General features: G+C 43.6%; 1 protein-coding gene across 2 annotated transcripts; it reads right to left on the minus strand.

The window, feature by feature from the left end:
- Positions 1-15,584: 15,584 nt before the first annotated feature.
- LOC108793069 (NADH-cytochrome b5 reductase-like) lies at positions 15,585-26,542 on the minus strand. 2 transcript variants are annotated; one of them, XM_018563992.1, is made up of 6 exons: positions 26,351-26,542; positions 23,903-24,051; positions 22,791-22,878; positions 18,710-18,814; positions 16,689-16,892; positions 15,585-15,817 (listed from the first exon to the last, which is right to left on the minus strand). In XM_018563992.1, exons 1-6 carry the CDS (start codon positions 26,528-26,530, stop codon positions 15,614-15,616), a joined length of 930 nt encoding a protein of 309 aa, XP_018419494.1. In that variant the 5' UTR covers positions 26,531-26,542; the 3' UTR covers positions 15,585-15,613. The 2 variants fall into 2 exon arrangements, with proteins under 2 accessions (XP_018419494.1, XP_018419493.1); XM_018563991.1 differs by having other exon boundaries at positions 23,903-24,060.
- Positions 26,543-26,956: the final 414 nt, after the last annotated feature.

Genomic DNA, 26,956 nt, shown 5'->3' on the forward strand with positions numbered 1-26,956 from the left:
GGGGGGGGCTGCTGGTGGTGCATGTTGGGGGGGCATTGGGGGGTTGCTGGCTGTCAGGAGCTGTCTTATTATAAAAGTAAGGGAAGAAGCAACAAAATTACAACAATAGGACATTGGGGGACTACAGTAGGCAGCGTAGTTGTAGGGTGAGCATAGAAGATGTCCATCAGTAGCACAATATGAAAGTTGAACAAGGAGGGAGTTTTCAGGGAGCAGATATTTTGAGTTGTTTTTGCAATGTTTAATGTGATTTTTATTCTGCTTTTTCAAAATAAAATTGTATTTGCTATTTTATCTTTTATTTGCTATTTTGTTTTCACACATTTTAAAAGGTTTGCTAATCCTTATGTTTGGTATTGTATCTGTATTTCAATCACCCTTAATCCCCCTCTTAAGAAATAATTGGATTGACTTTCTAAAGGAATATTTTTTTAGCACAGATATTTATATAACGCCGACAATTTACGCAGCGCTTTACATCCTGTATATTCACATCAGTCCCCCCTGCCCTCAAGGAGCTTACGATTTAAGGTCCCTATTGTACACACACATACAGGGCCAATTTAGACAGGAGCTAATTAACCTACCAGCATGTCTTTGGAGTACCTGGAGGAAACCGGAGTACCCAGAGGAAACCCACACAAGCACTGGGAGAACATGCAAACTCCTTGTAGATAGTGTCCTGACCGTGATTTAAACCAGGGACCCTCAATGCTGCAAGGCAGAAGTGCTACCCTCAACAAATTTTGTAGTCACCTGAATTCACAATCATGTGACAAATTTTGTGTTCACTTTAAGGCCTCATTCACACAACTAACAGCCAGCCCGTACAGCTCCATGCTGCATGCACGGCCGTATAGGGCAGCTCCTGGGAAGGACAGGTGCTGCGTGTGATTTGTATGCAGCAGCCTGTTCTTCTCTATGGGAGTATGTGGCCGTACGCAGCCCTACACTTAGCTTAACGCTAAGTGTAACAAGATGAATCCTGTCTGCGTCCGAGCAGGGACACCCGCACCCGTACGAACGTGCAGTTCGGGTGAGCGTAGGGCGGCATACGGCCGCATACTCCCATAGAGAAGGACAGGCTGCTGCGTATAAACACACGCAGCACCTGTCTATCCCGGGAGCTGCCCGATACGGCCATGCACACAGCAAGGATCTGTACGGGCCGGCTGTTACTGAATGAATGAGTGAATGAGGGCTAAAAAAACAATCATGTGCAAATATATTAGGTAAGTGGGAATTTACTTTTCACACGATGGGAAAATTGATGTGAATATTTACACAATTTTATTGTGAGACGATTTTCAACTCCTTCAGTAAATCAGCCTCTACATGTCAACCGCACAGGGAATGCAATATTATCAGTAAGTCACCAGACTTATGGAGGCTTAATTACTAAAGAAGATGAAATGGTTCCCAGACAAAAAAAAAGTCAGTTATCTTATTCATTACTTATTTATACTTATTACTTCAATTATCCAATTACAGGCAGATGAAATATGTAAACAGGGATTTGCTTTGTACATAAAATAGATAATTGAAGTTAATCGTCACTTATTTTTGTGTGAACATGTTTTAAATCTTAAAAGATTATTTGAAAAAGATTATTTGAAAAGACTAAGACTATTTGCCTGGCATTATTTTCAGAATCGAGCAGTTTTGAGGAGAAAGTCCAGATCCCGCACACCAAATCGCAAACCAGTAACAATCATCAATGAACAGGTAAGACGGCTCCAGTGCTGGATTTTGATTGTGACAATGTTGGCTGGCTTAGTTACCTAAATCTTGTGCTTAACTGATTAACTGTATGAACTGAAAGGATTTTTTGTGGCTTGCTTATAGATTAGGGAAATGTGATTAGATAAATAAGATAGTAAAGTGAAGAGTTCTGCCCTCTGAAATTGTCGCCTGTCTAAAAAATTCAAGCCAGCAAAAAAGGGTTTTTGTACTCATCATGTGAACCTTTTATTGGAGTCCATTGAGGGACACAGTAATTCAGATACTGGCGGGCTATAATGTTGCCTGTAAGAGGATTGGATCCCACACTGTCATGGACCAACCCATGATAACTTCTTGTCCACCGAGCATGCATCAGTCTGTAGCAAGTAGTAGCGAAAACATGAACACCCCTGGATAGAAACACTGAGTTAAATGATATTAAGTTCATCTCTGTGGGGAAAATATCTGGTATGGGGACAATAAAGAGTTATTGGGTTACCCAGGACTAGGTCAGTAATTTTCTGCACCAATAGTGCAGCTGCGGCGACCAACTTAAGACATCAGGGCAGTCTTGAAACCATAGAATCTAAGCAATAGCTGAAATAAGCTACCAGCTTGTTTTTCCCCACATAAAAATTGGGTAAGTACTCCACATGTTTGACCAGTGGCCTCAGCACAGAAAAGGAAAAAAGGTTCTGGACGACCAAGACTGGTGCTGTTAGTAAAACCTCCTTGATTGGAGAAAAGCCATGCACAATCCCTAAATGGATAACTCCTTCATAGACCTAATAGACGCAATGAGACAAGTGTTACCTTTCATGCCCTGCTCCGGCCAACAAGCTCAAATCCAAACAGCAATTAAAGAATGAGAAACGTTTCTCACCTTTAATGGTTGACCTTTGTCCTTCCCTCGTGTTTCTGGGGGACTGGTGGTGGATTAATGTAGAGAAAGAGGCGTCTCGGGAACACTACTAAGAAGTAGAGTCTTGAAATGAAAGACATCAACCGAGATAGCTTCAGTTGCCTGGCCACAAAAAAGTCACCACCTGGATTTAGTTAAGCAAATAGGTAAGAGCTATAGGGGTTGCTTCAGTTGGTCAGGTCTAGGTTCAGCAACATTATGTGCCCAAAAAATGAGGTCAGCTGCCTACCTGAATATACTGAATGATCAGGTTTTTCCACCAATGCATTGTTTCTTTCCTGATGGCACATTGGGCATATTCCAATATGACAATGCCAGGATTCATCAAATTGTGAAAGAGTGGTTCAGGGAGCATGAGACATCATTTTCACTCATGGATTGGCCACCACACAGTCCAGACCTTAACCCCATTGAGAATCTTTGGGATTTGCTGGAGAAGACTTTACGCAGTGGTCCAACTCTCCCATCATCACTACATGATCTTGGTGAAAAATTAATGCAACTCTGGATGGAAATAAATGTTGTGACATAGCATAAGCTTATCGAAACGATGCCACGGCGAATGCATGCGTAATTAAAGCTAATGGCGAGCCAACAAAATATTAGAGTGTGTAACTTTTTTTTTTTTTGACCAGCCAGTGTATGACGCATCGGATTAGAAAGCTGAATTATGTGATAAATACAAAGAAGAGCAGGCGGTCTTTATTCATCATCAGCACAAAGCCATGTCTCAAGCGCATATCCTAGGATAGGAAAATTTCTGGCTATCAAAAAACATTGTTTACCAACCTTGGTGCCTCAATGTTGATTTGTTCTACTTCTTGCTCTAGGTGGAGGGCTATTTCCGAATTCCCTTTAAGGAATTGGAAAATGTCCTGGATCAACACTCTACAAAGAATGGAATGCTTTAAAGGCTACGTTTACCTTTTCTACCATGTTTTATGTTATACCCTTATTCAGCCTTGAAACATGGTGACATCGCCAGCTTCCATTACCCCTCAACATCACCGCAATGTCATCACACTTGTAGTCTACTGACACTTCCTCCTGTCCAAGTTACCGCATGTGCATACCTAAGTGTGGACAGGAGAACGAATCTGCAGTAGCCAAAGCATTGCACCTGCGATCTACTGATCCACTGACTAAGGTTGAAATGCTTTACTGGCTCCAATGCAAAACAAATACTAAATGCACATTTTTTTCTTTCATGTCTGAATTTATATAATGTATACATTTTATATAAGGTGGACTTTGCCTTAAACACAACACAGATTAAGGCTGCTGACCACTTTGCCAGTATTTGTCATTTTTTTTTTCATAATTCCACAACAGGCTTTGACACTTCCTTTCCCATTAACACTACATGACTAGGTAAGGGGTTCTCGTCATACTGATCTCCATTGCTACCCTGTCTGGCACGTTGCTCAATGCAAACATCAGCAGTGACTTGGCTTTGTGTCTGCCACATTTGAACGTTGAATGGTTCAATCCACATTCATACATTGAGGCACGAAGACAAATAACAGTCAGCAACAGTTCACAAGGACAAAGGTGTGCCTGGTATTTGTTGGTTATATAAATGAGGCGTTGAACTGCTCTGTCTGTAATGTGTATTTATTCTGGACGTACACAATACAAAGGGCATTTATGTAAATAGGAGCCATGTTTTCCCTATAAAAAAAACCCCATTGTTCACTTACATAAAAGGCTTATTCTTCTATAGAAAGTGGCTTCTTTTGAAGTGAAAGTGTGCAGGAATGCTGACCTGCACCTGGAATACAGGATCACTAGGAAACATTATCATCTCTGACAATATGAGCTACAGTATATCTCTATCATTATCATGTTCCAACTGATGTAGAATTAAAGGGAATCTACCGGTCAGGAGCGTAATGGGACACATGCAGTAGGACCACAGATCACACCCCCTCTCCTCATCTCCATGTGTTGTAAAGTAGCCACCACTCCAAGCTGGCTCCCAGGATGGACTACAATCTCATGTTTAGCTACTTTACAACACACGCAGGGACCATGGGGGACAAAAGTAGCCCCCCTCCAGAAGGAAGGACAAAGTCAGCACCAGTTCAGAGATGGTTTGAGGACCTACAGCTGAGTGATACACAAATATACATTGCTGTTAATAGTTAGGGTACTTGAACGTATTTTTAAGGTTTAACTCCTGAGTTTAGTGTCACTTTAATGAGAAATCAGAAATCCAAGCTCACCTAAATGCTGGGGCCATCAATGTATTCTTCATAATGATAGCCAATAAACAATTGGGAAGTGCAGCTAACTACATGTGTTGCCTTCTGTGTTATGTGTGTAGTGTGTAATTTAGGTGAATAAAGGTGCCCATACACCTTACGATTATCGTCCGAAACTTTTCGTCCGATGATCGAACTGTCGTACGATACGGGATCCGCTACAGCGTCTCAGTATACCGCGAGCTACAGCTCGCGGTATACTGAGCCTAGTGTGATGGGAGGACGCTAGTTTGTGTCCTCCCGTTACCCTGAGGAGAACTATGGGGAAAAGCCTTAACCCCATAGTTCTCCTTTAAGGTTTTGTGTCGATGGGGTTTTGTTCAAATCGAACAGGTTTTGCATTCCCATATATACCCAATGCAAAACCCACTTGAAGCAGATCAGATACAGGTGAGAAGGAGGTCAACTGCTGATGAAATACACATGTCAATTAATTCTGTATGATATGAGAAGCATCTTAAATTGATGTTGAATTGATGCCATTGACAAAAGTCGAAAGCCCATTGGCACAGGACCTAAACCTGACATGGTAAACCAGACATAAGGTGCCCATACACTGCACGATTATCGTACGAGAATCGCGGGAAATCCCGCGATCGTACGATAATCGCAAAGTGTATGGAAGGTATGCGACCGTTCCTACTGTACGGTCGCACGTCTTCCGTCGAACAAGCAGGCTGAAAAACACGCCGAGAATCGTACGAGTTAGTGGCCTGCTTGTTCAACAACTGCCAAACGGGCCGATGTGCGCACACGCACACTACCCGTTTGCAGTCATCGGAAGCCCGCCCCTCATTGCAGTCGTCGGAAGCCCGCCCCCCAGGGGGGCGGGCTTGCGATGATCGCAAGTACGATCTGCCTGTCCAAGATGGGCAGATCGTACATTTTTAAAATTACTTTACAACCATCGCAAGACTGAGGTCTTGCGATGGTTGTAAAGTGTATGGCCACCTTAACACTGCTCATGCGCAAACGAAAATACGTGCGGTAGATTACCGCAATTTGTCCAGGTGTTTTTTTTAACTACCGATGAATGAACCTTGCGATAATCGGGGCAGGTTGGGGCCGCGGTACGACAATCGTACGACAGTTCGATCATCGGACGAAAAGTTTCGTACGATAATCGTAAGGTGTATGGGCACCTATAAACTAAGCAGACACTCAGGTCTTATCTCGAAGAAACAGTAGTGTTTTTCCAAGGAGATTTATTTTAGCCAATGAACAAACGACTGTGAATGGATGGTCAGGGGGTGCCTGAAGAAGTCACAGCCCAATCGAAGGGAATCACTTTATGGGCAGCCCATTTAATGAGATACCACATAATGTATACAATGTACAAATTCTTAACGTACGCATGTTAGGTATATATCCATAATGCATGTAAAATGCAACCTCTTTCAACTGCTCTGTCTGCACCAAACAGAAATCAGATTAGTTGCACTGGATTACTACACTAACTGATTTACTGTAATATGCTTTGATTTATTTAGGTCCCCGTCGGTTCTGCAAACCCTACCCAGAGATTCCCTTACGCGCAGGTAAAAGAGCTCATCCAGGATTTTTTAAAAGCAAGGCTTAGAAATGTCACGTATGACCCGGATACATCTGGAGATCTCACCAAGAACCTTTGCGAAGACATCAAGAAAATGGTGCGCAGGTACACTCCGCCTCGCTACAAGCTCATCTGCAATATGGCCATTGGGAGTAAAAACCGAGAGGACATTTTAATGACCAGCCAATGTCTGTGGGACTCCTATTCGGATAATGTCATTTCCTACAGCTATGAGAACTCCACTATGTTCTGTGTGGTTACTGTGTATGCCGTCTACTTTGAGTAAACAAAGATCATTGCACGCTATTGCAGGCTTTCTGGTCGACAATTGAATGGGTCAGAGTCATCTACTATTCATTAGACAGTTATCTAGTAATTAGGACAATTACGGTCTAAGGGCCCATTCACACTAGATGCAGTGCGTTCCGGCCCGATTCTAGCCAGAACGCACTGCCTCGCATTGTGGTTGGCTCACTTTTTTGTGGGGCAGGAGGGGGAGTGGCAGGCCATTGAAGTGAATGGCACCGTAGCCACGCCCTCCGGCTGCACGGGATCGCAAGGCACATTATGCCTGCGGTCCGGTCCGATCAAAATGCTGCAAGCACTATTTTGATCTCACTGGACCTCAGGTATAATGTGCCTTGCAATCTTGTGCGGCCGATCGCATTGCGGTCGGAGGGTGTGGCTACGGTGCCATTCACTTCAATGGCCTGTCACTCCCCCTCCTGCCCCACAAAAAAGTGAGCCGGCCGCAATGCGAGGCAGTGCGTTCTGGCTAGAATCGGGCCCTTATTCAATAAGGCTGGGTTCACACCTGTGCATTTTTCAGCGCTGATCGAAGAAGTGTAATCCTATGAATCCCTATGCGCATGGTTCCCACCTGGACGTATTTTAGCGCGATTTGTCGTGTTGAAAAACACCCTATGCGCAAAAAAGTACTTGAGCTTCTTTTTCGCGCGTATGGGCCAATTTCAGCGCGTATACATTGGTATTCCCGAATGTGGCTCGGGGTTAACAAAGCGGTAACCCCGAGCCACATTCGGGAATACAGTGTAGGTCTTACCTTGTCCGCGATCCCTGCTGTGTCCTCCGGCCGCTGCCGTCTTCCCGGTTCCGTCCCTTGCGAGGGCAAGGGAGGTTAAAAAACGAGCGTCGAACGCACGTTTCATTGGACTAAAAAACGTGCCTAAAAAACGCGCCTATTAAGAATGCCCAGGTGTGAACCCAGCCTAAAGAGTTCTTACAACAAATTCCGTATCTCATTTGCCCACTTTCGGTCTGTTAAATATACCAATAAAAGCATTTTAATATATCTGTTGCATAAGTGCAAAAAATATCCTTTCAATCTAGTGAGCTCCTAACTTCTGCTGCAGGGTTACCAGTCCTCCCCAGTTCACATGTGAACGGCAGAACACCTCCCCCTCTAGGTTTTGAAGATAAAAAGAGGGAAAGGTGTACTATAGTCCAAATCAGGAGCGGGCAGCCTCGTGTGACAACACAGCCCCTCCATAGATACAGTAGAGTAAGTGAACGTTGTCACCCTAGGACAGAAAAGCATGTTACTGACAGGATAATCAAGTGAGGCTCCATTCACACAGGGGCGGTTGTCTGTGCGTATTCGGCCGGCCGAATAAGCGCGGAGCCGCTCTAAACAGAAAAAAACAATGCACTTTAATGTTGCGGCAAAATAGTCCCAGCACGAGTACACAGCGATTTTTTGACAGAATCCACGTGGCCAACACATCACTAAGGACTAGTAAGCTGATATATTTAAAAATGTTGGTCAACGATCAGAATTCACCTACTGGTCTGACCTCAGATGAGTGAATTCTGATTGGTTGCTACTAGTTACTGCATTCAAGAATAAAAACTTTATTGAATAAGACCATTAAGGTGCCCATACACTGCACGATTATCGTACGATAATCGTATGCGATCGGTTTTTCGTACGATAATCGAGCAGTGTGAACGGAGACGTGCGACCGTTTCTACTGTACGGTCGCACGTCTTCTGTCGAACCAGCATGTTCGAAAACCAGCCGGGAATCGTACGATTCTCGGCTGGTTAGAACGGTGCTCGGAAGATAAATGCTGAACGGGCCGGTGTGCGCACGCGCACACTGCCCGTTCAGCATTGCGGTCATCGGAAGCCCGCCCCTCAGGGGGGTGGGCTTGCGATGATCGAGAGTGCGATCTGCCTGTCCAAGATAGGCAGATCGTACGTTTTTTTAATCCCTTTACAACCATCGCAAGACTAAAGTCTTGCGATGGTTGTAGAGTGTATGGCCACCTTTAGACAATAACAGCAGCATGGAACAATTGTATTAATACGCGCAAGAAAAGAAAAATACGATAAGATAAAAGGAAATAAAGGATTGCAATCGTATCTATTTATGTGTGACATTAAAGAGGATATGGCATATTTAATATGTACTCGTATATATTGTGGAATCTTCTCAACTCCCATTCTCCCGCCTGGCCAATATTGGCACTTTTATTGGACAGGAGAAGGCAGTTGATGGGCTCAATCCTGAAGAAATCAGGGAAAGGAAGGGAAGGAAGTTTTAGAAAGGCACGCTTTTTCTGCAGATACTTTTTGTTGTTTGCCCTTGGGCAGTACTTTAAAGACGAATTCTGCACAGTAGCAAACTTAACCCTTGCAGTGGGGCTCCCCCTGCACTGCAAGGGTTAAGTGCTCGCTTTATGTAGGACCACAAAATAACAAAGATATACTCACCCAAGCCTTGGACCCAGCTGGCCCCTCCACTCCCTTGGTCTAAAGCTGGCCATACACTATACAAATTTTGTACAGTGCGTGCCACTGTTGGCACCCTTTCGGCCGGCCTCCCTCAATAGCTGATTGGTGGAACCAGTTAGAAATCCTTTAAAGGAGCAGAGCCGTCAGCCAGTGAGCTGCTGGCTCTGTTCGGGTATTTTGACAGTGGCCGGAGACTGCCGTCAGAATGCAATGGAAACAGTGGGAGATTCCTCGATAAATGCTCTTAAGCGTTGATGGAGGAATCTGCCATATTTCCGTTCAGTGTATGGCCAGCTTAAGGATCTGTGAGTCATCACATCCAATACAGTGTATTGGACGTGAAGACGCCAAGGGAAATTCTATCACCAGAGTGGGCGGAGGTAGAGAGGCTGCAGGGACTGATTTAGCAGCCAGCTGACTCAGAGGTTCAGCTCTGTATTTCTTTGTCATTTTACACCCTAGATGAAAAGAGCACTTAACCCTTGCAGTTCAGGAGTAGCCCCACTAAGGGTTAAGATTATTTCTGACCGGAGTTTCTCTTCAATATTTAAAATGAATTATAAGTTGGATTCAAGGTAGTAGTGAATTTATAAGACACAAGACAGATGAATAGTAGTAATTATGAAAATTCTGAAAACAAAATGAAATTCTGTTACCAAAAAAGGATGTGAGATTAGCACTTAGGATGTTAGATTTGTTTATATTATTCAGATTTCTTTTGTGTATAGAGATTATGTTTAAATAAAATGTAAGAGTTATTTATAAAATAGAGTGATCGGTGTATAGTACATAGCTCGCATTTCTTCATAACTACCCCTCCCGCACTTACCAAATCCTTTACTATCTGTAAAAAATAAGTCAAGGCAACTGGACATGCTGTATTTTTCTTGACTATGGTGAATGTTGCTCCAATCCACATAATCTGTTGGTCACAACCAGGTGTTGATTGCATTTCCATAATTGGAGTCTAGGAGGTGTTATTAACCTGCCCAGAGAGAGGTGTTAGAACAGCATTTTATGTGGCAGACAATAGATGTCTCATCCACTTACTCAAATTACGCAAATGCAATCAACACCTGGTTGTGACTAACAGATTATGTGGATTGGAGCGACATTCACCATATTTATTCCCAAATAATTTTTTTTGTACAAATTATTCTGAATTGAGAAAGCTGGTTGGATGACCAGTGAAACGTCTTCAAGAAAAATACAGCCAGTCCAGTTGCCTCGACTTATTTTGTACAGATTTACCATGACCTGGATGAATGAGAACCTTCACAGACAAATCCTTTACTGTACAATTCAGATTATTTGCCTCCAACTTTTTTTTTTTTGGAAGTTGCCTCTTCCCGAGTCACCTGATGGTTTTGCCTGGGTCAGGTGACAATCTCACATATGAGGAGTGCGGCAGATGTTTGTCTACCATCTGTTTGTTCTAGAGGTGCAATTGATGTTAATCAGCTTAGAAAACCTGTTCTGATCCCTCTGAGATAAGCACTGCTAGCAGCGTTCCTTGTTCCCCCTTCCCCTCTCCATAGCAATAAAATGTGCTTGGCTTAGCCAAGTGTTGATGTTTGTGGGACTGCCAGGTAACACAAATATTCTAGTGTCCATGTCCACCTCTTGCACTGTACAAATGTGCCCTAAAAAGAACTCTGCACGACTGCAACCCTCCCAGACCACAAACCTAAGGGCCAGTTCACACCACAGCGATGTACTAAACTTGGGGGATTTGCATGTTTGGTGTGTTGCACTGACGATCATTCTCAATGATACCTTCTAGTAGGTGTGCATTACAGCTCCATGCAACCTGCAGTACTGCAATGACATGCATTGTGCTGCCATGCAGTGGAAAAAAAAGAAATGAATGCACTAATTATTATTAAAATTCAGGATTTATATAGTGCCAACAGTTTGCGCAGCGCTTTACAATATAAGGAAGACATTACAGTCACAATACAATTCAAGACAAGATGGGAAGGAGGGCCCTGCCCGTGAGGGCTTACAATCTAAAAAATGTTTATTACCGCACAGCAATGCATGTTATCTCTGTACTGTGTGTTGCGCAGCATTGCAATGCATGCCCACCTTGAAGCGTGTCAGGTTGGCACTGACAAGGAATGGTAATGCTCCTAGTGTGAATTACCGCGTGGGAACGAGCTCTAAAGGAGTGAATCCCATGCGTTTAGTGCAACGCTAAAGTGTGAATTGGCCCTAAAACTTTTTGTTTATTTACCTTTTGTTTCTTCCTTCACACTCCACCCTGCCCTCTGCCTCCATTCTGGCTTAGGGAAGAATGACGTGTACTAAGCTATTGAAGCCTCCTGGGATATCCATGTCAGAGATTCCACACAACACTGAAGGAGAAAAGACCTGGCAGTGCATCATCAGGGGGGTGGGACAGCTGACTCCCAATGACGTAAGGAAGGAAGATGGCGGAGCGGAACCTGGTGTATGGCGGATTCATCACAACAATGCTGGATTTACTGGGCATGCAAGTATGTTCATTTAGGATAACTCTTCGAAAAAGGTAAGATGGTGTTAAAAACCAAACTTTAATAGATGCAAACCAAGTCATTCCGTTCCCGGACTTACGATCCAAATATAACCTCCCCCCTGTTGAATTGTTCAGGTACCTCCAAATTAAACATTTCATCCATTCACAGATAAAATTTCCAATTCCCACCTTCCATATGACTCCGTACGAAAGAATATGTAGCCAAGATCCCCATGTCCCAGGTATGATTTCACAATTATACTCCTCCCTACTAACCGGCACGGGTCCGCCTCATCATGTGTATATGGACCGCTGGCAGGCAGATCTAGATTGCACGGTTGACGAAGACACCTGGTTTCAAATATGGGAAAGTACCAAGTCATGTTCCAAAAATGCTCTGACCCTTGAGGCCAACTATAAGGTACTTCTCCGTTGGTATATAATCCCTACACAGGCGGTACACTTTGTCCCGGATTGTGATGGCTTATGTACTAGAGGATGCGGCGCCAGGGGTACATACATCCACATGTGGTGGTCGTGCCCGGTTGTGGCAACACTATGGCGCAAGGTCTTTCAGATTATTTCTGTACTCATGGGTAAGCATATTTCACCATTCCCGCAGGAAGCTCTCAGCAATGTCAAACCGTCGGGACTCACTAACCCACGTTTTAAACTGATGTTACATGTACTGTCGGCAGCTAAACGCACAATAGCCAGAGCGTGGATGTCACAATCCTTAAGCTTATCAGAAGTCAAGAATAAAGTACATTGGACGTTTTATAATGAGAAGCTCTCTGCACGCGTGCAGGACTCCATGCCTACATTTGAGAAGATCTGGGACCCGTGGGTCACTCACTTCCTCCCTCCATCCTTTGATCGGCAGCTTTTGTCCCTTTAATGATAGGCTGTCCCAAAGTTACCCAACTATACCTACATCAATCTTAGACCTCATCACGGAAGCTTGTAGGAAGCACTCTCCCTCTCCCCCTCCCTCGCTCTTTCCTACCCACTGTCTCCCCCTCTTAGCTCAGTTCCCCCAGACCCACCTTAAGATCCGTTGGATCTTCTTGTTTCATTGAGTTCTACGGAGAGTCACCCAGAGTTGTTATGTGTATACATTACCATTTTGACTGATCGGTTCCCATAAGGGCTGTCCCAGGACTGTTAGTTCAGTTTTATTACACTTTTGAATGTACATTCATAAGACTTTAATGTATGCATATGTCTATGTAAACGCTTATGTATCAATGTTACATCTTTTTATTTCTTTGTAAAAAAATTTAAAAACCAATAAAATACTTTGAAAAGTAAAAAAAAAAACCTTTAAGGTTCCTCTTTAAATTGTATGCTCAGGCATTACCTAAATGTACCCCTAAACCACTCCCCTCCACAGACTATGCCCCAGCATTGCTTTTTTTTTTGTTTCCTTTTACCTTGTTCCCGCAGCAACATACAGCTTCTTTCTCTCTCTGCATTACCATCACCAAGCTTGTAAAATTGTTACAGGAGCAGCTGCTGCAGTAAGCACCCAACCAGAACTACATTTCCCAAAAGCCCTTTCCCTACACACAGTGTATGAGCAGGTTTGAGAGTCAAAGCAGCAGCAGTGTTATGCGGTGAAAGAAATCAGTGCATATATGTGGACAGGGACAGAACATAGTAGGGATAGGCGGAGTTCTGTAATCCAGCAGTCAGGGCTGACAACCCTGGTTAAGATTTCAGTGCAGCAAAGGCAATGTGTTGTCCCTGACCTCCTCCAATTGGCAGAATACAGTGATGATGAATGGCTTATGCCATGTACATATATGCTTATAGACTGTACACAGAAACAAGGTTATGAAAATATTGACAAACATTGATAAGATTATTATGTACAGAAACGCAATCCCATTTTACTTGTATAACCGAGCAACATGTACATAGAGACTCTTTACACTTGGTAACAGTGAAGAACCCCTGCCCATAATATGGAGCAGCCTAATAAGTATTGAACAGAATAGAGGAGAACCCAAATTTTATGTTAACCAAAATATTCCTGTTTCATTTCCAATAAATAATGTTATGCACGCTCCAAAATACCATCCATGGATAACCCAGACAGGTAGTATATGTAGACTCCAGTCTCCGCTTGTACCTTTGCATCACCTTTAAAGTAAACCTATCGTGAGATAAATATGGAGGAAGACACTGTTGGCCTTTTTAAAATGTGAGTTGCCTGGATGCTTTGCTGATCCTGCAGCTTCAGTATTTTCTGGGTCACTGACCTGGAATACGTATGAAGCTCAGGAATGTCAATAACTCAATGTGATTAATAAAAAGGAGGAGCATTACAGCCAGGCAACTCGAATTCTTTAAGGAGAGATCAATGGCGTCACAAGGTAATTTTGGTGTCACCCCCCTCTGAAAAAACGGGCGCTCGGTCATGGAGAGAGGAGGGGACCCGGCGGCATACTTTATCCCGCTGGGTGACTGTCCCCTCCGCTCTCTGCCGGCATCCATCACCAAGATGGCCGCTGGCAGGTATCAGAATACTGCCGCGCGTGCGCGATGACGTCTCGGCGGGGTGACACTCGGTTACCGCTCCGGGTGTCACCCAGCCTCGGGACGCCCCAGGGAGAGATCAGCATTGGCATCCTCCATATTTCTCTCTATTGACTCTATGAGTCAATGAATACTGGCACAGTTAACAAAAATGCACCAACTTAGGCCTTGTTCACATCGAAAGCGGTGCGTTCCAGAGCAAGCCATATTTTTTGCATTTGCAGTGGAATGAACGCAGCCAAAGTTTTACCACGCGTCCAATCGCACTGCGGGCGGGGGGGATGGGGGCGTGGAAGTGGTGCCATTGAATTCAATGCACCACCACGCCCCCACCCGCCTCAGAACATGGGGGAAGTTTCATTGGCGATCGCGGGGCGTTCCAGCACCTGCCGCTCTGGAACGCACCGCTTTCGGAGTGAAAAAGCCCTAAGGCTCACCATACTCAATACAATCTGACCATACAATCTCTACAATCAACTTTAGATCTACCAAAACTATGTAATAGGACGACCTACCTGATCTATGCAATCAATTGATATCCAATCACGCAGGCTCTTGCACTACACAGGTGTTGCTAGATCTAAAGATCTTTTGTAACATGTGTGGTAGCTATACCTGGGTAGGAGTCAATACGTGTACTTTCTAAATCAATCAGTAGAAATAAAGTCTCAGTCAATTCACATATATGGTTTGATAAATTATTATCCACTTCCTGAAGCGATGAGACAGCCATGTGGAATTCTGTCTTAGAGGACAATAGTCAGTCTCCATATTTCTCTCATTCGAGGGGTGGGGATCATAGATTGCCCATTGTGAGCAGAAAGCTCTGGCTCAGGCAGCTAACAAACACTAGAGGGGGGGGGGGGGCGGTGTGTGTCTACGAGAAGGCCAGATATGTAGAAACACAAAGCGAGCGCCACGCCAATTGTTACACAGTCTAGGATTTGCTACTCTTAAATTGGGATGATACAAAATGATACATCCAACATGTTTAAGTGGTTGTAACATCCCCTTCGTCAAGGCTTTTAAAGCTGTATAGGACTGAGGGCAGGACTCTTAAAAAAGGGGTTCAGGAACTTATTAGCCTGTGTGGAATGGAAGTACTGTAGCAGCCACACAGGCTAATCAATTCCTGTATCACTTTTTTTAAGATTCCTGCCCCCAGTCCTACACAGCTTCCAAAGCCCTGATGAAAGAGGAACTTTGCAACCCCGAAACTTGTTGGTTGTATCATCTTGCAACATCCTGATTAAGGACTAATACATTTATATTTCTGGACTCTAGAACAATAGGTGTGGTGCTCAATCTGTGCTTCTACACATCTCTCCATGACAGGTTGCCTTTCGTCTGTAAATGGTTTAGAAAGAAAAGATAGAGTCATTGTTGTGCCCCAGCTCATTCACCATGTGTACCATGTCCTCTGTGAATGAGGCTGAGCCACAGATCAGTGCGTAGGGTTTTCTTCTGCATGTGTCCAACACCATCTCCAAAAAGGTAGAGTTGATCCTTCCGATCTTGGAGTTCTCCTTGTAGCTCATGGGTAGGTTCTGTAATGATCCTTCCTACAAAAACAAACTTAGAATCACTCAAATGAATTAACAATGGAGCACCAAATACAACATTCTAATGAGCCTGTGTCCCATCACATATCAGTACATGTCAAAGCTATGTTCATTATAACATATATAGTTCAGGGGTCTTTATATGTAAAGTAGTGATGCACCGATACCGGAAATCCCATTAAGGAAGCCATGCGGAGTGTAATGACTCGCCACTTGGCTTCCTGATTAGCCGGGAAGCCGGGCGGCGTGTAAAGACTTGTCACCAGGCTTCCCGATTAGCAGGGAACCTGTCTCCATGCTCCCTCGTCACCAGGTGACAAGAAAGCATGGAGCTGGCTTTCTGGCCAATCAGGCAGATGGGCGCGGTGTAGTGACGCGTTGCCCGGCTTCCTGATTGGCCTGGAAGCCGGCTCCATGCTCCCTCGTCACCAGGTGACAAGAAAGCATGGAGCTGGCTTTCTGGCCAATCAGGCAGATGGGCGCGGTGTAGTGACGCGTTGCCCGGCTTCCTGATTGGCCTGGAAGCCGGCTCCATGCTCCCTCGTCACAAGGTGACAGGTTCTGCTTCTCCCGCTGCAGCTATTGTATTCTGACAGCCAGCGCTTGAGCAGTGACTGCAACTGACTGGCTGAAAAGTTTTGATCCGGCTCCTTGACAAAAGTAAATTCAGTAATCGACTTTTCTCAAACTGAGTGTCACCCACTGTAAGAATTTATCCAATTACTGCGAATCTCCCAAAACTCTAACAGTGTATGGCCAGCCTTAGACTGGCAGAGCAATGCAGCATTATAATCTGAGTATAGGATCACTTCAAAGAACCAGATGTGAGCCCAGGCAACCTATGATCTAAATCAGAACCAAGAACACTGACCTGACTAAAGACATAAAATAGTCTGACGTTCCAGAAACGTGCTTGCTCCTGCAGAAAACTCTTCATGTGGATGCATTTAAAAGTCCTGCAACAAAAAACTAGTGTGATGAAGGTCTCGTCGTCTTCATTGTCAGTCACAGAAGTCAGGATTGGTATCATTGGGGCCAGCCCGGTTCCTGAACACAGCATAAGCAGCTCACCAAACTAGACGTATAAAATAGAAACAAAAAGGGAAATTCTCAATAATAATAATCATCTCTACTAATATATTGTAAGGATATAGCACTCTATTTCTGTTCTGTGTCTGATCTGAAGATATCGCATACATCTGTATCTCCCTCAGCTGCTGAGGAAATGGATGGTGCAGTGGGAGAAAATGGTTATCAATCTGGTGGCTCTGTATTTGACAGTATAACTACATATCCCATCATCCATCAAGGCCCACAGGATGTAAGGGAAAGGACTGATGAAAATACCGCACGATGAAACATTTACATGAGCATTAGTAATTTCAGGCTTTTTTTGCGTGTTTTTGAATGATTTTCAGGCTTCAATGTTTTTGTTTAGCCAATGGAACGCTAATACCCTGATGATGAAGATAATTGTTAGGCACACAATCGAACAAAAAATGTGCATTACATGCATCTTTCAGCCACTCCCTTTGAAGTCTATGGGGCCAAAAATTTATTATTACACCTCTAAATATAAAAATGTAAAGAAGAAGGATATTTCACTGTCTGTCCTGATTACCTTCCACTTTGCATTCACACACAAGGCAGTGCAAAGCTTGAGAGTCACAAACCAATTGTTTCCCTTAGGGCTCATTCGCACGGACGTGCACATACATACAGCGTGCACGCCTGTGCAAAGACCCGATCCCGGGAGGGACATCCTATGGGAGGATGTGGCTACACGCAGACCAGAACCTACACATACATGCAGGTCCAGGTGTCCGCACTTAGATGCACACTGTCTGCGTCCAAGTGCGGGCACCAGGAACCGCACAGATGTGCAGGGTCGGTTCTGCTTGTAATCACGTGTAACTGCATGCAGCTGCATCCTCCCGTAGGGTGGTACAGGCTGCTGCATGCAATTATACACAGCGTCTGTCCCTTCCGTGATCGGGTCTTTGCACAGGCATCACACCCATGTAAATGAGCCCTTACTGATGACTCTTATGTCTAGACAAGGCAGGGATAGAGATGTCTCCATGGAACTCAGATACAAAGACAGTCTCCAGTCAGGTAGCAAGCGCTTTTCTGAAAGCTGCTATTTGAACATGTAAACTTACACAAAGGGGCACAGAGACACTTCATAAGAGAGAAATATGATTATTTGCTGCAATGTTTTTTTTCTCAGTTGACATTCTAAGTATGTTTTTCTCCACATATCGGAAATCTGCTTTGAAATGATGTTCTGTCACCATGTTAGTGCAGATACAAGATGGGAAACTACAGCAAACTATCATTAGCGTTCTCTATCTATATAGCATCACACGTATTATGCAAAGCATGCTAGAGAACATACATCTATAAGCACCAGTTCTCACCCCAAAGATCCTGCAAGTCAGTTTATTGATCATTATGTTTTGTATTGAGGAAAGAAACAGATGTTCTTAAAGGAAAGTCACACAAATACATGGAGAGATTCCCACCATGGTCCTTTGGCAGAGTGCTATAAAAGCCCATATATTGGCTTTCTGTAATATACATTTAAATACATGCAGCTAGCCAAACATTCCATTAGTCTTCTGAAAAATCCATTAGGTTAATAAAATAATTGCTGGTCTGTATCCTAAATAGTGCGGGATTACACCCAGCCGCTCACAGTACCCTATAGTCTGTAAACATTATTTTGTTGAGATCTGAATTTCGATAAAGTAACTGCTTCACAAATTCCAATTCAATTTTCAAATTAAAAAAGGAATAATAACACCTCATTGGCTAATATACTCAACAACCAGGTTATAAAGTTGTACATAAAGAAAGAAGCCCTTGTACATGAGAGGTCTTGAACCTCACCTTGTTGGCTTTGTATGGGAAGCCTCCAAATGGCCCCCTCCACGACACAGAGTCTCTTTCTCTCCAGGATCTTATATACTGTGACATCAGACCATGTTCATAGATCTATAATAACAAACACACATTTTACTAAAGGGATCTGAAAGATCAAATGTCTTTGTTACATATATTTATAGCCTGATCATTTAGGTAGCTTTGCTAAAATATTATAATCCATACAGAAAACAAACCGAAGCCTCCATCAGTGTGTTATGAATAGGTTAAAGTCCAAAGTTGGCCATTGACTTGAGATGACAGCTGAATACAACTAGACTGGGTGACCATGTCACATCCATGGATCCAGCAGATGCTTCTGGGCTACTGCTCTTGTGCAAAGATTGTTTCGTTAGGTTCGAAAAGTGGGCCAATTCCTAATACTTCCCGGGAAATACAGTCAGAAAAGCTGGCAGGGTCTTGACAAATCTCCCTCCTTGACCTCTCTGCATAGGTATGAACATGAATACTTAGAACTCATAATTCTATAACACAGATGTGGGAATGGTGTCCGTAGACAGTCAAGTCAAGCCTTCGTGTAAAATCTCAGTGCCCCTCCCGATTGTTTATTACTGAGCCTTTGTGTTGGAGAGTGGGTGATAGGCCCTGTTGCTCTAACCATGGCCTTTTCTCCTTACCTTGTTCTTTGGCACCTCTCTCTTTTTTTATCTGCAGCTCCCCTGTTTCTTCTATAGCTATCCCATTTGCACTTTGGCTTTTCACTTCTTCTCCACTATTCCCTGCTTCTATGTTCCTTCTACTGCAGGTAGGTGGGCCTGCATGGGGTAAGATGTAAAGTTGAAAATTATTGCTCCCTATGCCTAGGTGTCAAAATGTTGTGTCACTATGATACTCCATGATACATGTATGCTGTCTTGGCTGGACCGTGCTTGATTTTGCATTGATGCCACCTTCTATGTTTTTCGATTGCTCTTTATATTTGTGAGTTCCTGTGCATGTTTGTTGTGCATTGTCTTTTCATTTGTTCTTTAATAACAACTACAAATTGCATAAAAGAAATAAAAGAAACATTCTCAGAGCCCAGAGTACAGTATCTTAGAATGCCTGTACAATGTAAGACTGAGCTAAAACTCCTCGACTCATCCTTCTGCAGAGGCCAGTGCTAAAGATCTTTGTTGGCAATGTCTAGGGCCATGGATTACATTTGTCCTCCCGAGTGCAGCAGTTTAAAGCATCCTCCACTGAGTCATCAGAGAGAGGTAAGTGATTGAGACTTTTCTGAGGGTAAAATGTACCATAAGCTCTGCAAACTGCCAAAGCTTCTGGAACAATGTCACTCAAATAACAACACCTTCCCAAGAGACTCATCTATAAAGAAAAGTTATTTTTAGGATATATTATTATGGGTACATTCACACTATGTAATTTGGGATGCCTGCGGCAGGAATCCAAAATCTCCCTTTTAGATGGGGCCGCTGTCACCCATTCAATTTAATAATCGGGTGACAGCGGCTGCATCTGTCTGCGTGTAATTGTTTGTGATATGATTACATGAGGTTTGGAGTTGATCGCTGTTTCAAATGTAAGAAAACCCTTTTATATGTTTGTTACATGTTCCCATTCACACAGCATACCTATAAAATAATTGAAAAACATATTTCTTACCATTCTATTTGTTTCTTTAGAGCCGGCCTTGAGACAGACTGCAAGCTATTCTGAGCAATTTAAAGATGAAACTGGAGGGACAAACTGGGAACAAACTGCGTTTCCCCTTATTAGCATACAGTGCACAACACAAGCTCTGAGATCTTTAACCCTTTCTTAGGACAGTGTGTTAAAATCCAGTTTACCACCAATAATGAGATCTGCCAGCACAGTAGAGACGGGGTTAATTATGGTAAACATAACGTCCCCAGCCCCTCCTTAACATCACATAACAGGCATTTTCAGAAAAGAGCAAGTAAAAGGTAAGCAGCACAGTTTACATTTTTTTTAAGTTATGCGATGTGAATGGTAACATATAACAAATATTAAAGTAGGTGTTATCCCAGTTTGGCTGCAAATCTGAAAGTATATATTGAAAGCAGGAGAGATCAGACTACATAGACTGTAGAATGATTCAGAGGAAGGAAACGCCCCTCCTCTCTCCTAGCAAGAAATGGGACTGTATGGCTAAGTTAGCTAAACACAGGCAAGACAGCAAATATGCAGCCTGTATTGGGCTTTCTTATAAGAATTACCATCATATAGGTTTATAAGACTGAGTTTAAGCTTAAAGCGACATTAGAGATTTTTTTCCCCTCCCCCTCCATGTTAGTGTAAGGACTTACCATAAATCATGCCCCCTAATGCGATTTTCTTCTTCTTTAGTGTAGTTTTTAGCTGTCCCTCCAGCGCTGGTGCGGGTCTCCAATCCAGCGCTGACTCCTCTGTCCTCCTCTCCTCTGATGTCCCACGGTGTCTGTGCGGGTGCACGCTGCTCCATAGACTTACCGTGTGTCTCTCCTCGTCTCCCAGCCAAACATCTGAACTGAGAATGCGCCCACCCCAATATTCTTTGCGGCCGCCCGAGACTCTTCAGATGTTCGGACGGGAGCACGCAGCGAAGACACAGGTAAGTTTAAACCTGTTTTAAAAAAGGTTTTTAAAAAAACTTTTTGCATATATCTACTGCTCGCTAGCAGTAGATATATGCAAAAACACGCTGAGGGTTTAATAACCCTTTAACTATTAGAACTATCATGCTTTGTATGCGGAGCACTTTGTATTACCGTATATACTCGAGTATAAGCCGAGATTTTCAGCCCATTTTTTTACTGTAAAACAAAGACTAAAATGATATAAATGATCCATTTATAAATAAGTGACCTTCAAAAGATGAGGATAAAACTGACAAAAACACTTTCTTTTCTCTCTAGAAGCTAAACAATGCTGGAAATGTGGAGCCAACAACCTGGGAACTATAGGCCGGTCAGTCTAACATCGGTAGTTTGTAAAATGCTAGAGGGCATAATAAAGGATTATCTGGTAGAATTTGTTCAGGAAAACGGGATAGTTAATGACAATCAGCATGGGTTCAGGAAAGAAACTCACTGCCACAGGCGGTGATTTCAGCAAATAATGTGGAATTGTTCAAGAAACTTTTGGACGATTTCTTAAGGGACCGTAATATACAGGGGTACGGGTACTCCTAGAATGAGATCCTAATAGGTTGGACTTGATGGACTAATGTCTTTATTCAACCTCAAATACTATGTAACCTGCTCTGTGTGGGACAGCAGTTATGACTTTAAAAGCGGGAAGTGCAGTAAATGTTTTATACAATATCATTTAAAGGCAATGAAGAATAGCCTCTGGTGTAAGGGGACACCGGGTATCAGGAGACACGGCCTGCCCTCATCTCTGCCATTCTTTCAGTTAGTAAGAGAGCTGGGAGCTGGTGTTACAGACATTTCTGTTTCTTCAATTACATGACTATTGTGTGTCTGCATTTACATAATGTATACAGTTTAATGCAGCATATGGGGTCTATAGGGGGACTGTGCAATTAAGGTAATTACACAATCAAATGCCAGCATTAGCGGAATACAGAGAGACATAAAAAACTGATGGAGCTTCGAGCCTACCGCAATTCTTCTGTATAGAAATATCAATAGTACTATTGTGTCCCACATAGACAAACTTGTTCTCATTTCCTGTCACAGTGACTGCCGCAGGACCGAGGATCAGGAGAGTATATCTGCTTTATCTGAGCCCCCTATACAAAACAATCACTTACCCTTGCCATGCAGGAATAGCCCCACTGCAAAGGTATGTTTTTTCTTTACCTGGAGTTCTTCTTTAAACCTTTCCCTACTCTAAAACTAAAAAAATAGATTTTTGCTATATATATATATATATATATATACACATATATATATACACACTTCAACTGGCAGTGTCTGTCTGTATAATTCTGCTATGTACATTACACTGTGAGCTGGTTTAGGGGCAGAGACAAGTGTCAATGGTTTTGTGTGTACAGTGCTGCGGAATAAGTTGCTTTTATCTAAATGATGAAATCTCTTTTATAGGATATGATAATTACCTTGATCAAAACATCAAAGTAGCCTTTTGCATTTATGGAGCTGATGGGAGTGTACGCCCTTTGTATATCCAATCCGTTCACTCTTCCCCTGAAAAAAATAATAGATGTGAGTGGACCTAAAGTGAAATGTAACCCCTTGGGCCGGCTCACACCATACAGTATATTACAGAGCGGTCAGCCTCTGGAACGCACTGTATCACAACCCGGCCGGCTCCCTGCATTCAGGGGTGGGAGGGGGCGTGGCAGTGCATTGAAGTCAATGGCACCGCAGCCATGCCCCCTCTTGGCCCCAGCTCCCCCTCGCAGTTCCGGTCCAGTGCGATCTGCCAAAATGCTGCAACCGCTATTTTTGCAAATCACACTGGATCGGAATGCAGGCACTGATGTGCCACGCGTTTGGGTGCGGACGATCGCACTAGGGGCTGTAGGCGTGACTGTGGTGCCATTGACTTCAATGCACCGTCACGCCCCCTCCCGCAGGGAGCCAGCCGGGTTGCAATACAGTGCGTTCCAGAGGCTGACCGCACTGTTTGTGGTGTGAACAGGTCCTAAAGCTGACTGCGGTCTGAATGCAAAAATCTAACAGATTCCTCACTCTATGCTAAGTAATGTGGATAGGGGGAAAATCCCCACCGGGCCATTGTATTCTGACAGCAGCAGGTGTGCCATTGTCAGAATATCTGAATAATGACTGCAGCTGATTGGCTGTCACGACAATTTTCCACCCGGCTCCTTCAGTTTTCAGATAGAAGGATGTTCTATTTGTGATATAACACCAGCAGTTTGAGCAGTGCTTTACAAAATAAAGAGAGACGGTGCTGGTTCAATACAATGCAAGACATGAGGGTTAGGGGGGAACTGCTCATGAGAGCTTGCAATCTAAAAACATTAGAGTATTGATTGAGTCTGCCCTCATAATGAAGTTATTCTTGAAATCTCAATGGAATTACAACTAATTACATAATTATGCCGAATGCACAAATGAGGGAACACCGCTCCGCTTATCAGTGTCCATCAATAAACGTCTCATGGGAAGCCCTCAAATCTGGAAACTGTTGTTTACCGACTAATCTTATTTCTATCAGTGCAGTATTATGCAGATCACAGCCTACCTTACTACGAGGTGTTGACCCAAATTCAGTTCCAAACTGGCTCCAGGAGGAAGCTGGAATCGGTACCGACTGGTGTCCTCTGTTTCTTGTTCCACCGAGAAGATTGTGAACTCTCTGAAATCCTCCGAGCTCAGCAGCACGCTGGGGTTCTGTGGCTGCTATGTAATGTGGGAAGATATGAGAAAAGTGAATGGTGATGTGGGGATAACGGCAGGAGGCGTCATGTGAGCTGATGTTATACCTGAGTGTAATATGCAGAATCAATACGCACCTCTTACATGAGCAGAGATACCCAGGGACTCCACACAATGATGCAGATTACTTGTTCATTAGAACTGAGCTGTCTCAGGATCTCTCCCCCATGGTCCCCCATAAAGGAGTTGCTCAACCTTTGCTCTGTGCCACCGGTTACATACATGATTGGCAATGATAACTATTATTAACTCTGTTTTTCTGGCTAATCTGATTGTAAAAAGTGTCATATTTGACCGATCTTACTTCAGCATCTGAACCTGCTAAATATATTCTGCCTTAAACCAGGAATGGTTGTTTGACATTGTTTGAATAATATACTGTATATGTTCAATAACAATTAGGCTTCATGAGTTATTACCAAATGTATTATTATTATTGTTGTTATTGTCTGCAGCCTCTGGAAAGGAAACAGAATATGTTTTACATTTTTGTGGAATAATAATAATGATTACTATTATGCCACAAGAAAGTATGTATTATTATTAGAGATGCACAGATATAGTTTTTTCAGTATGGAGTACTCGCCGATACCGAATACCGATACCGGAAGTCCTATTAAGGAAGCCGGGCGGCGTGTAATCACTCCCCGCCCGGCTTCCTAATTAGCCGAGAAGCCGTCTCCATGCTCCCGTGTCACCAGGTGACGAGGAAGCATGGAGCTGGCTTTCCAGCCAATCAGGAAGCCAGAGGGATGGGTAATAAGTTGCCACCAGGATTCCTGATTTGCCAGCTTCCTGACCAATCAGGAACCCGGGTGGCAAATCATTACACGGCGCCCAGCTACCTAATTGGCCGGGAAGCCATCTCCATGCTACCACGCCACCAGGTGTTGAGAAAGCATTGAGCTGGCTTTCTGGCCAATCAAGAAGCCAGGGGGCAGGTAATGACTCGCCATCCAGCTTCCTGATTGGCCAGCTCCCGACCAATCAGGAAGCTGGGCGGCCAGTCATTACATAGCGCCTGGCTTCCTGATTGGCCGTCAAGGCAGCTCCATTCTCCCTGGTGATGAGGGAAGTTCTGGTATCGGGATAGGCACGGGTAAAACTCACATGGGGAACATATGTAAAAACTCACATGGGGAACATATTGCAGAACGAATTGACAGATTACTAGATGGGGTTGGGCACGACCCCGTTGTCATGGTGCACATCGGCACCAATGACAAAATAGGAGGAAATTGGAGTGTCCTTAAGCAGGAGTTCAGAGACCTAGAGCAGGGTCACCAAGGACTACTATTCCCATCTATCTTAGTTCTGGTGACCACCCAAAATTTGGGATTTTCTTTCACTTTCAGTAATAACATTCACCAGAAGAAAGCGTGAATCTCCCAGGCAGCAATAAGAACCTGAATGGAAATCTAAGCTCTCCACTCCATCCAAAACTAAAAAAAAGTTTGGCTTCAGTTGCACAATAATTATAAAAACTGCACATTTTTATAAAGGAAATAAAATGTTTTTTAATCTTGTTCTAGTGTTATGAGAGTCCCCCTAATAGACCTCCTGAGGAAACTGCCCAAAAGGTATCACACGGTGGAGGGTTTTTTTAAAAACTGGAACAGTTGTCTACGGCAACCAATCAGCTTCTCTCTTCAGTTTGTTCAGTTAAGATTTAAAAATGAAAGAGAGAAGCTGATTGGTTGCCGTGCACAGCTGCTCCAGATTTTGATCAATTCCCTTCGATGTCTTTTGTACGGGAGGAAGACAAGAAGGAATCTGATTGGCTGCCTGAAATTTGTTCCATGGGCTATAAGGAAAGGTTCTGTGTCTGTAGATGAAACCTCCAATCTCCCTGAGGAAGCACATACAGCTGCGAAACGCGTCGGAGATTGGGCCCACAGTGGATTCTATGATATATAAATAAATATATGTACACCTGTATGGGCACCAAAAGGAGGTAGCTTGTTTTTTAATGTAGCATTGTATCATGTTAATGACATTTTAAATGTAGCCAAGTTTTTAAGTTGTCTCTATGTAATAAAGTATATTTTTATACAAAACCATGTATGTTTGATGGACATTTCGTATGGTCTGGACACTTTTAAAGCCCCGCTTTTCTTTATCTTTCTTGTATACATTTCAAATCGGGGGTGTGGTGCCTATCCCTAATGGTTCAATTCAATTTCTATACGTCTGTAGATGAAAGCTGGATATAGGTATTGATCACATGACGGGTATGCAGACACCATATCGTTACCTCTGTGTTGGCTCTCCTCAGCAGTTGGGGGTCTCCGCGCTCTTTGGCCTTTTCCCACAATTCCAGCTCAGCTTGATAGAGATCATAAACACAGGGGGAGCAGCCACCGCCACAGCACTGATCAGGACACGGCTCCACGGGCCTCAGCGACAGCCAATCAGTGTCACCCGAGTCACACATCACCTGCAGAGGACAGAATATCGTATACAACATGGCCGCCATTATTAATGAGGGATGTCCTCCAGGAGAGGATGCAGAGGACAGAGTATCTTATACAACATGGCCGCCATCATTAATGAGGGATGTCCTCCAGGACAGGAGAGGATGCAGAGGACAGAGTATCATATACAACATGGCCGCCATCATTAATGAGGGATGTGGTCCAGGACTGGAGAGGATGCAGAGGACAAAGTATCATATACAACATGGCCGCCATCATTAATGAGGGATGTGGTCCAGGACTGGAGAGGATGCAGAGGACAAAGTATCATATACAACATGGCCGCCATCATTAATGAGGGATGTGGTCCAGGACAGGATGCAGAGGACAGGGACAGAGGATCTGACTTCAGGAAAGGGACAGATTTGGAGCAAAGAGGGTAAAAG

Source organism: Nanorana parkeri, unplaced genomic scaffold, assembly GCF_000935625.1.
Source record: "Nanorana parkeri isolate BGI_ZX_2015 unplaced genomic scaffold, ASM93562v1 scaffold715, whole genome shotgun sequence".
Taxonomy (NCBI): Eukaryota; Metazoa; Chordata; class Amphibia; order Anura; family Dicroglossidae; genus Nanorana; species Nanorana parkeri.

Coding starts and splice junctions, on each gene's coding strand:
- LOC108793069 (XM_018563991.1), bottom strand. CDS start 26,530: ATGTGTGACTCGGGTGACACTGATTGGCTGTCGCTGAGGCCCGTGGAG. Junction 24,061..26,350: donor TGAGGAGAGCCAACACAGAG/GTAACGATATGG, acceptor CACATTACATAG/CAGCCACAGAACCCCAGCGT. Junction 16,893..18,709: donor TCCCATACAAAGCCAACAAG/GTGAGGTTCAAG, acceptor TTATACGTCTAG/TTTGGTGAGCTGCTTATGCT.